We start from the raw sequence: 11581 nt of genomic DNA on the forward strand, positions 1-11581 counted from the left end.
AAGAGCAATTAGCACCTCAAAACCCAAACTCTAACCACAACTAGCCGCTATCCTCTACAATATACGAGTCCCCGAACTCGTCTTCCAAATCTTCACCTAATTAAACAATAAAAACACAATAATTAAGCACAAATACCGAATTTCCGAAAATTGGTCTAAAAAAAACTTAATGAAAACTGAAATTAGAACATACTAAGTTGTAGATCGTGGCGAGGGGATTCCGTAAAGGTAAATTATGCGAAAAACGGACTAGTAACGAAGAAATTACGTCGATTTTGAGCTTGAAATTATGTTAATGGTGTTTTGGAATAAGGAAGAGGATGAAGATGATGAAGGACTAAAGAAAAAATCAGAAAAAAGAGTAAAGGGGAAGGGGAATGCTGCGTGAAAAGAGAAAGGAAAGGAGAAAAGGAAAGTGCGGGATTTTTAGTCGGGATTTTTACGAGTCGGTTTTGACTCGTTTCAATAATAATTAAATCCGTAAGTCAAATGCAAATTCCGTCAAGTCCAAAGTTTTTAAACACGAGATTACAATAAAATTGAGTATTCATACGACCCATTTCCAATTTCGTTTACCCAACGTTCAAACGATTTGTCATTTTCCCCCCGATACGCCCTTATTTCGAAACAAAAGATTTTACACGGTTTAAACTATTTTTAAACATCTCGAAACTATCAAAATAAATACTTTTCTTCAAAATATAATAAAATTATATTTCTTTAAATTATTTTTACTTTAAATACTTAATTATCACTTTTATTTTGATTAATAAATTATTTCTGAAATATATTAACGGTCCGAAATTTACGGGGCGTTACACCCATATCTACTTAAATCATCGGTGAAGGTTATGAAGTAGTCATAATTTCCACGAGCGGTGATACTCGTTGGTCCACACACATCGGTGTGTATGAGTCCCAATAGTTCACTAGCTCGTGTCCCTTTACCACTAAAAGGATTACGAGTCATTTTGCCAAGTAGGCAATATTCGCATGTACCATATGATTGATAATCAAATGGTGTAATCACATTAGTCGAAATTAATCTTTTGATGTGATTCTCGTTTATGTGACCTAATCGACAATGCCAAATGAACGCTTCACTTGGGTCACTTGATTTTAGTTTTTTGATTGAATGTTATAAATATCATTAGTCGGATTTGAGGTCTCTAAAATGTAAATGCCATTGATGGAAGAAGCTTGGCCTATAACCAAATTATTCCTTGAAATAGTACAACGATTGTTCTTAATGACAAAACAAAAACCGTCCATGTCTAGCATGGCGATTGAAATAATGTTTTTAGAGAGTGTAGGCACATAAAAACAATTATGTAAATACAACTCAAATCCATTAGGCAAAGCTAAAACATAAGTTCCTTTGGATTCGGCCGCTACTCGAGCTCCATTTCCAAGGCGTAGATCCACATCTCCCTTGCTAAGCCTCTCCACATCTCTTAAACCCTTTTGGAGTGATGATTCCTTTCCTTATATTTCGCAAATATACGGGACAATTCCTAAGCCAATGTCCCATGCCATAGCAATAATGACACTCATCATTAACTTGCTTGAAGTTTTTGATTTTCTTTCCCTTCTTCTAGAACTTTTTGCCCTTTGAAGCAAGAACTTGATTGCTTGAGCTCCCACTAGTTTTGGCATCTTTATCTTCCAGAGACAAAGACCCTATAGATTGTATGAGGTAGTCTTCCTGAGACGGGCTCACACGACATCTAGTAGTAGTAGGTGGTTTAGAAGAAGTGATGAAGTTAAGGTTTCCATCCGAACCTATCCCAAAATGAAGTTCTCTAGTAGTGTCGAAATCATTGTTGGAGCAAACGTCGTCAAAAACATTGTGGTAAGACTCAATAGTTATCGGTGCGGTAGCATTTGATGGATTCATTGTAATGAACTACAAGTATGGAGGAAAAGGAAATATTAACATTTGTCTTTTTAAATCATACTTGTAAAAAGATTAACAAGATATGAGCATTTATATAGTGACCTCTACCCAACTATTATAAATGATTCCGAGATCCAAATTCATATTAACTTGAGCACGGGATAGCCGATGAAACCCTTATCAATATAACTCGGTGGACTAACTTTTTAATCGATTCTACTTTTAGAACTCTCGGTCGATAAAATTACTTTAATTATTTATCTATAGCCCAAAACACATCCGACAAGGGCACGGGGTAGCCAATGAAACCTTATCAAAAACTTTTGTTGAGTTCAATCCAAATTTCGAATAAATGTGTCCATGATCCAAACCCACATTAACTTGGCCACGGGGTAGCCGATGAAACCCTCATCAACATGAATTCGGTGGATAGACATTTATCACCCACTTCCCCTACGTAACAAGGTTTGTACCCCGGGGTAGCCGAGTTCACTCCCTCGCGAAATAGGTTTTCATGGTTTCTACTATTTGGTAAGGCTATGTCTCAATTGATTGTTTTAGCGAGAGATCATGTCAATTTATTATCTATCACGTTTTAAGTGAACTAAAGCGGTGAACTACGATAATTGTAATTGACATGGTCGATAAACTCGATGAAAGATGATGCATGTTTTAGTTATGGCGATTTAGCGATGCATGCGACATATAAATAAAATGCAAAGCATAAAAAAAATTCTAGTATGGCCTTCCTAAAATAGAAAAACTATTTAACTATTACATATTCGGAAACCAACTCCATTGGTCCCTTGAACTTCGGTTGTGGCACGCATCTCGAGGTAACACCGTCTTTATGTATCACCATCTTGAAGAAATCCGTCTTGGGCAACTCCGAGATAAATAAAATTACATAGCAAATTACATAATTTCCTATTATACATTTGTAACTATAATAAAATAAATCTATTAATTTACAAAACAGTGATACGAGATCACAATAAATTACAACCGAATCGATATTCCCATACATTTCGGGTAATACCAATTAAAAAACTAAGGCCATACTAAGTAAAATTACATAATTCAAAATTACATAAAATAAAATTATGACAATCATAAAGAAAATGCAGCATTATAATATGTATGAACATGCCCAATTTTATGCTAAATCGCCTTTAAATAGCCAATATCGTATATTACTCGGTTTTTACGGATTTGCGTGATTTCAACATTTTATAATCACAAAAATATATAAATTCATATTTATGCATAAGTTAATTACCCTAACCTCTTAGGACTCAAAATTTAGTCTTCACTAATTATTTGACCATAATTAACTCATATTTCTAAAATTTGTTCATTAATGGACCTAAAATTACAATAAAAAGCTATAAACTTCAAATAAATCACAAAATTTCAAATAAATTCAAAATTTGAAATTTAAAGTCATGAACATTCTGGAAAAATACCATGACACTCATAATGTTCAAAAACTTAGGTTAAAAATTTCGAAATTTTTCCGGAAAAACAATGTTGCGGTTTATCGGTTTTTAACAAAATAATCATAAAAACATGAGAAAAATTATATTCATCAACTTTTAAACTTTAGATCTGAAAAAGATAATAAAATGCAACATGTGACGTTTTTCCTTAGTCATGGAGTATTTTTTATTAATATTTCACTAATAATGTTACTATTTATGCTATTTTTCTTCAAAAAATCATAAATCATGCACAAAGACTTCAATATAGCCTATTATTTTACAAACATCTTGTAAAATTGCATGTGACAACATACTGAATTTCTATGACCAGATTCGAAATTTATCTCATATTAACCTATTTTTCACTTAAATCCGATTTTAATAATGAAAAATCCATTTTTCGAGCATAAGAAGTCCAAAAATTATGAAAATTTACAGGTCATCTCAAAATAATATATGTGACAACATATCCAAAAATCACTAGAAAATTCGAAGTTTAGCTAATTTTAGTCCGAAAATGACATTTTATTCATAAAATCATATTTTTAATGTCATTATTATGTAATATGAACAATAAAAATCCATAAATTAACCAAAATATCCTAAAAACATTTTAGGACCAGAAATTTTAACATGCATAATGATTTTCGTGATATATCATAATAACACAAATTAAACAAGTTTTGTATGTTAATCATATAACTCGGAAAAACTTTTAACCGATTTGCATGCAAACAACCAAGGCTCTTGATACCGATTGAAGGAAAAGTAGATCTATATACTAACATATTCATATATGTTTTAAGCTAATTTATCATAAAATTATATGGTGATCTTATGCATGCAAACAATAAACAATTTATAGAAGAAATCATCATCTTACATTGTGATTTTCGGATCAATAAGGCACAAGAGAGTTCTCCTTCTCTCTTGTTCTTGAGCTCTCCTTAAATGGATGAACAAAGAGGATACAAGTATAGTATCCCTCCCAAGGATTAATACCCAAGAAATACCCTTAATAAAATTAGTATTATCAAAACTAGAATAATATTAATCTTAAATAAAAGACCCAAAAATATTTTTGGTCCTCTTGTATTTCGGTCAAGAGGAGGATGAAGAAGGAAGAATTATTTTTATCTCTCTAAAAATAATGTTTGAATGATAGAATGAATAAAAATAAATCACACACTAAAGCATGTAGTGAATGATCAATTTTTTAAGCAAAAGACCCTTGTTCTTTTCTAGGGGAAACCGGGTAGGAGGGTGGAGGAATGGCCAATGCATGGGCTTGGTGCTCTTCCACAAGAGACACTAGGTATGCATGCCTAGTGTAGAGAAGTAATCATATATTCCACTAATCTTAATTAACATTATATGAATTGTTAATCACACCCAATATTTCGGTCCATTTGAGGATAAAATGGATTCCATTTTATCTTTGTCAATTTGTCAATATGTCACATGTCACATGTTACATAAAATTGTTATGTATTTTTAACATATTAAAAATCAACGTATTAATGAAAATACGTCATGTACAAAAATTGACTTAGTAATTCACAATTACTTGTACCAAAATAATTTATCAATTATAAATTACAATAACTTGTATTTATGATAATTCATTCAATTTCAATTGTTTCCTTAAACAATAATTTCATCTAAGTAGTGAAACAATTCAATTACCTAGACCGTATCTTATTTAATCAGATTATAATGAGATACGTAAATTTACTTCCAAAATTATCCATCAATTATTTTTAATTAACTCGTAACGTTATACGATTAATTAAATGATCAATTAAGAGTATTATCCTTTAGGTATGACCTAGGGGATCAACTGATCACCACCGTCAAGACGACAAGTAATGTCAAACTCTAGTCAGCCAATCATTACCGATATATGTTGACCAGTTGACAGTAAAAATACTTCTCAATTGTATTCTTTAAAATGAGACTTAAACATGTGATCATCATGATCAACAGTTGTGATCGCATTATTGTCGGAGGACACATATTCCAACAAGAATATGCTAAGATATGATATTATCTCTAATTAAGGTAAATATAAATATTAATACCAAAATTAATAAGCTCCTAAAATTTCCCTTCCTTTTCTTGTTTCCCTCCAAAAATAAATATTTTTCCTACAAACTTTCCTAAATTCCTTCCATGATTTTTTTTTTTTAAATGAAGGGTAATAATGGAATAGTAGGACAAAGAGTGCGGGATAGAGTAAAAATGTGTGCGGGATTTAGCAATTGCGTTGTATAGAAGATTTTATACACCAAGTGTAACCGTACCATCTTCCGTCAATTTATCATGTCTTTTTAAAGCAAATGACGAGGGAGACAAACAATATTTGGTCAGCAAATCTAACGCAAAATATTCTCAACATATTCATGACAAGTAAAAAAGAAAGAGGTAATTATCCACAAAAAGTGAGGGCAAATTAGACATTATGTTGATTGGAACATTATAAAAATTACCAAAAATGGCTTGGGCTCCAAGGAAGTTTCTCTCACTACTCTTTACTCTCTGTCTTTTACACACGTTTTTCAAAGTCACTGCCCTACGATCCACTTCTTGTGGGCCCCCCTTTTTATCCGAACCCACTTGCTTTGGAGCTGCCCGTTAATAAGTTGGTTCAAAAAACGCATTTTCTAGTTTATTAAAAATAATCTATGCAAAAAAAAAAAAATGACCTATATAGCTTATGCTCTAATTTTTTTGGCTGAAAACAAAAACTAAATTGAATTTAATGAAGTTGAGCTGACTTGAAGTTAATGAAGGTGAACTTCAACTGAAATAAGACTTAATTTGTGAAAAGATGAGTTGAACTGAATTGGATTAAGTTGAATTGAACTGATGAATGAAGCTGAGTTCAACTGAACTGAAATTAGCTAAAATTAAGTCCAAAAAACACGAAACGTTAGTCTTACGACGGCTTATTCATTTGATTAAAATAGAATTGAAAAAGGAAAAGAAGTTATGATGAAGTTAAGTTATAACGGTCTTAAGCAATACCTGCACGAAAAAAATGACATTTTTTTTGAAAAAGCAAATAAATTTGAGAGGGTAAGACTCTGTTTGACATGACAGTTTGAGTAACTTATTTGACCAAAGTAGCTTGTTTGACCAAAATTTCAGTTACCTGGTTTGCAAGTGTTTGGCAAATTGTTTATTTGTCCAAATAAGTTATCTGAAATGAAATGTTACCTAGAGTAGCAATTGAGATTTTCAGATACCTGAAAGTTATTTTCCATTTTTTATCCCTTTTAATTTATAATATTAAATAATTATCATATCATTTTACGTTATTAACCAAAAAATCAGCTACATTTTCAGCTAATTTTACCAAATATAACCTAACTCTTTTACATTTGTGTTCTCAAGTTTTTGCTAATTTTATTTTATTTAATATCTTTAGTTTTCACTATTTGTATTTTAATTTAGTATTTTAATTGAGGTCTTTCTTAAGTCAATGACCTGAAAAAATTAATTAAATGATAAAATAATTTAACTTTACTCAAATAAATTAATGATTGATCTTGCTTAAAACGTTTTAAGTAAAAGTTCTCACAACCTTTTATTTTATTTTCACATCTATGTTTATCGGATGATAAAGTTAAAACGGTTTCAAACAAGAAATGACGTAAAATCAAATGTCATGCCCTATATAAACAAACATCCTAGGCTAGAGGTTCGGTAGATTGCACAGGAACAAGTTTCCCGCTCTTAAGACTATAGAAGACTAGAAGTGTAGTGTTTCAGTGTTTACTTAACCATGTCAATAAACATTCTGCAATTTTAAAGGAAATTTCATCGGTTTTTACACAGAAGCATCCCATTTAAACCCCATCCCTCTCCCTCTCTTCAATTTTTATCATCTGGGTATCTTATGATATGGCAAAGTAAGCTAATTTAATTCATACCCACTTCATATCTTCATCTTTTTTATCTGGGATTTTTGATTTTTGATTTTTGATTTTTTGATTAGAATTGGTGTTTTTTTGGGTTCATTTTGATGCTAAAAACACCACGATTGAACAATTTGTTATTGATGATTGTGTAATTATGATTTTTAGGGTTTAAGGTTTGATTATGGGGGTTTAATGTTGAGAGTGGGTTAATTGTAGAATCAAAGGTTTTAGCTTTTTCTTTTGGGTTTGATTAATTTGAGTAGAAAACATGGTTTTTGAACTTCCATTGAAGTACATTGTTGTGTGGGTGAGTTACAACAACAACAATATTACCCCTGATGCCTCTAGGGCTCTTGGAAATTGCGGGGTAAGGGGGAGTCAGATGTACGTAACCTTACCCTTGTTCTAGCAACACAAAAAGGCTTATTTTGAAGGAGTGGAGGAGTAATTAGAGTGGGCGAGTTAATCTGTTTTCTTTTGGGTTTGATTAATTTGAGAAGGAAACATGTTTTTGGACTTCCATTGAAGTACATTGTTATGTGGGTTAGTTACAATAACAACATTACCCCAAATGCCTCTAGCCTCTAGGCCTCTTGGAAATTGCGGGGTAAAGGGATAGTCGGATGTACTAGCCTTACCCTTGTGTTAGCAACACAAAGAGGTCTTTTTGGCGAAGTAGAGGAGTAATTAGAGAGGGGTTCGGCGACCTAATCTGTTTTGAAATAATGAAGTATGTCATTTTGAAATAATTGATGGAATGATGGAGTTAGAGGAAAGCTTTAGTTTAGCATTGTCTGATATATGTGCCCTAGTATACTGTAGAATACGGATAGGCATTCACGGCTTAGTTATAAGTTAATTCCGGTCTGAAATGTGTTGCAGCCCTTGCAGGGTTAGAAATTTGAATTTGGGAATGTTCTTGATGGAGTAATGCTTTAGATGACCTGAAATGTAGTAGGCATATACCGGATTGCTATTAGATCTCCTACCAAATGTGGAAACAGGATAGTTTGTTTGTCGAATGTCGTTTGTGTGAACAGCATTGGCCCGCTGATGATAGTGTTGGTTTAACAATTCGGTCCTTATCCTTGAATTGAGTGTGTGGATTTGTATTGTAATCAATCCTTTTGTTTGAACCACTTTCACATAAATTTGAATGTTTGAGCTTTGTATGGGTAAATTTTTGGAATGCTGCTTGTATCTGGATGATGATTGATACTGACAATGCTCTTAACATATATGGAGTATGTGTGTGATGCTAAGTAATGTACCTCGGCTTTGATATTTCATTAATTTTTGCTCGTATTTTTAAATGGATTCCACAGAAGTTGGCTGGTTGATTGTAGAGGAATTGCAAAGAAAGTAAGACATGCTACCTTGTCTTCATCAGTTCAGAATTTAGACTGTGGAGCAAAGCGTGAATGTCCTAAATGCCATCATTGGATTGACAATAGTGATGTAAGACGTCGACCATATCTTCAACTTTCTTTTTTATGCATTCTAATTTTCTTATAGTCAATTCTTGAAGTGCACAAATTATGCCACAATACCACGGCCCTTGTTGCCTCGGTGTGTCTTGCACCTTTTAAAGCTTAGGTTGGAGCCTTGGAGGTGGTGTGTTTGGATAGCAAAAGTGGAGGGAAAGGGAGGGGAGGGGGAAGGAGAGAAGGGAAAGGGAGAGAAGGGAAGGGGAGGGGGAATGGGGTGTGGGTGTTTGGATACAATTTCCCTCCAAATCTTGCCTATTTTGGAGAGATTTTGATTAGGCTTGGAGGAGGGAAATTGGACCCCTCCAAATCTCTCCCCCTCCATTTCCCTCCACCCTCATTTGTTATCCAAACAAGGGATTTTAAATCCCCTACTCTCCCTCCCTTTCTTTTCTTAGGTTTTTAGGGTCAAGTTCTTGGAGGTAATTGCTGTTATGTGGAGAGGGAGGATTTAAAAATGTCCTGGAATTCGGTAGTAATCTAGTAGTAGTTGTTTACACTTGCTTTCGATTGGCAAGACTTCTAATCTAGTACTCCAGTATTTAACCTAAATCATGAATGTAGGTCTATATTTAAGTATGTGATAGCATTACCAAGTGTTTGAGATCAATTTAATTGATTTTCTCTTGTTCAGGTTACTTATGAGTGGCCTGGTCTGCCAGCTGGAGTAAAATTCGATCCAACTGATGCAGAGTTGCTAGAACATCTAGCTGCAAAGTGTGGTTCAGAAGATGCAAAACCACCGCATGTATTCGTTGATGAATTTATTCCAACACTTGAGACTGACAAAGGAATTTGCTATACCCATCCTAAGTATCTTCCTGGTGAGAAATTTGTTGAAGATCAAAGAAGAAAAGAAAGATTGTGTACTTCTGGAAGTATTAAAATTTTTGTGTTCGTTTGTTTGCTTGCTGTGCAGGTGCTAGTAAAGATGGAACTAGTATACATTTCTTTCATAAAACTGCCAATGCATATGCTTCTGGGCAGAGAAAGAGAAGGAAGATCGAAACTGAGGAAAATGAAAAGACTGTCCGCTGGCATAAAACGGGAAAGACCAAACCCGTCTTGGACAACTGTGTTCAAAAGGGTTGTAAAAAGATAATGGTTCTCTATAGCAGTTCAGTTAAAGGCTCTAAACCTGTCAAATCAAATTGGGTGATGCATCAATATCACCTCGGAACAGATGAGGACGAGCGAGAGGGTGAATATGTGGTTTCAAAGATATTCTATCAACAAAATAAACTAAATGATATACATGATGATGAAAAGACCGCAATAGAATCTCTTCCTGCCTCAGTTAATTGTCCAAAGACTCCTATGACTCAAATGCCGAACCCTCCTAGAGCAGGGGATGTTCTCCTGGGTGATGATGCTACAGATGACTGCTTGATTGGTTTAAAAACTGAGGTTTGTAGTAACTCCTTTTGCTTTTCGATTTCTGTATTTTATATAAGACCTTTTGTCCAAACTCCTTTCTGATTTATGATAGCATGCTCGACTTGGTTATTGTAGTCATTTACCTAGACTTCAGCCACCCTGGCCTTTTCGCTAAACTACATGCTCTTGAGATTGTTGAGAAGCAATGTGTTATGTAACTATGTTGCTGCATATGACATATTCACATGTCTTTCAGCAATGTGTTATGTAACTATGTTTCAGCATTGTTGTTACCAAACTAGAAACCTCGGGAGCATTAGAAATTTCGGTTTTCAGAATCCTTCGATGAAGTCAAGTCCTGAAATTGATTTACGAATGTAGATCTAATTAGGATATGATTATCGGTCTTTAATGTCTCGTTTCTCATTTTGAAACAGCTTACCCATTCGTCTCAAAAGTCTGTATCTTTAGCTCAAGGCTAAATTTTTTGAGTTCTTCGTAATAGTCTAATAGAAAGTCCTTGTACGCTGCCTTTATCTCCCCTCATTTCATATGCACTCTAATGGATGTTTTATTATACAGAATCAGAATCGAGAATTGACAGGTAATCTTCAACCACCTACAGAACAATACGAGGAGGTCAAGCCACAAGTGTACTTGGCAGGAGAACCTCAAGCTCTCGATTCTAATGTCAATGATGACTCTTTGCGATGCAATGAAATTTTAAATTCATTTTCCCCTTTTGAGAATAGCATTGCCCATGGCTTCAATAACATTGATGATGCCTATGGTGGGTCTTTCGGCTTTCCTGACCTCGACAACATAGAACTTGACAGTCCTCCGGATTTTCAGGTTTCCTTGCTTGCTCTTATTGCAAGATATTATTATTAATTTGTGTATACGCTTATCTGAAAGTCTTAATCTCACTGATATTTTTCTGCAGGATCTACAGTTTGGTTCACAGGACAGCATTCTAAGTTGGCTGGACAGGTTATAAAAGACGCATCAGTTTGCGAGAATCCCCATTTTTCATTGTTTGCTTTCATGATGTGAAAGTCAGGGACCGCAGTTTATTCTCTGTATGCGCCATTTTGTTATTGCTTTGTTATCTGATGAGTCTCAAGGCATCAACAGTCGAGTTTGGGTTTTCAAATTTTGATTGCAGCATATTATCAACAGCGATAGTATGTGCACAACAGATGGAGTAGAGGCAGCCTCCCGTTTGATCCAGGTGTTCCTGCCTATGTTTTCGGAGAAAATAAATCATATGATTTGCCTGTAATATATCTAATCCCAACTGTTTTTCGTTGGAATAGACCCGAGTTTGTATAACACTGTTTGTACTCTCAAGCTTACTTGTGGTGGTACTGGTAACAAGAACTGAATAACAGTTCTGAATTGTATTTGTGGTGTGCA

The 11581-nt window shown here is 34.0% G+C and overlaps 1 protein-coding gene across 1 annotated transcript; it reads left to right on the forward strand.

Moving 5' to 3' along the window:
- The first annotated feature begins 7153 nt into the window (after window positions 1-7153).
- LOC141643876 (SUPPRESSOR OF GAMMA RESPONSE 1-like) lies at window positions 7154-11581 on the forward strand. Its single transcript, XM_074453214.1, has 6 exons — window positions 7154-7292; window positions 8627-8759; window positions 9423-9612; window positions 9708-10195; window positions 10748-11017; window positions 11109-11581. Exons 1-6 carry the CDS (start codon window positions 7285-7287, stop codon window positions 11160-11162), a joined length of 1143 nt encoding a protein of 380 aa, XP_074309315.1. The 5' UTR covers window positions 7154-7284; the 3' UTR covers window positions 11163-11581.

The sequence above is a fragment of the Silene latifolia genome, chromosome 2 (assembly GCF_048544455.1).
Source record: "Silene latifolia isolate original U9 population chromosome 2, ASM4854445v1, whole genome shotgun sequence".
Taxonomy (NCBI): Eukaryota; Viridiplantae; Streptophyta; class Magnoliopsida; order Caryophyllales; family Caryophyllaceae; genus Silene; species Silene latifolia.

Coding starts and splice junctions, on each gene's coding strand:
- LOC141643876 (XM_074453214.1), top strand. Junction 8,760..9,422: donor ATTGGATTGACAATAGTGAT/GTAAGACGTCGA, acceptor TCTCTTGTTCAG/GTTACTTATGAGTGGCCTGG. Junction 11,018..11,108: donor ACAGTCCTCCGGATTTTCAG/GTTTCCTTGCTT, acceptor ATTTTTCTGCAG/GATCTACAGTTTGGTTCACA.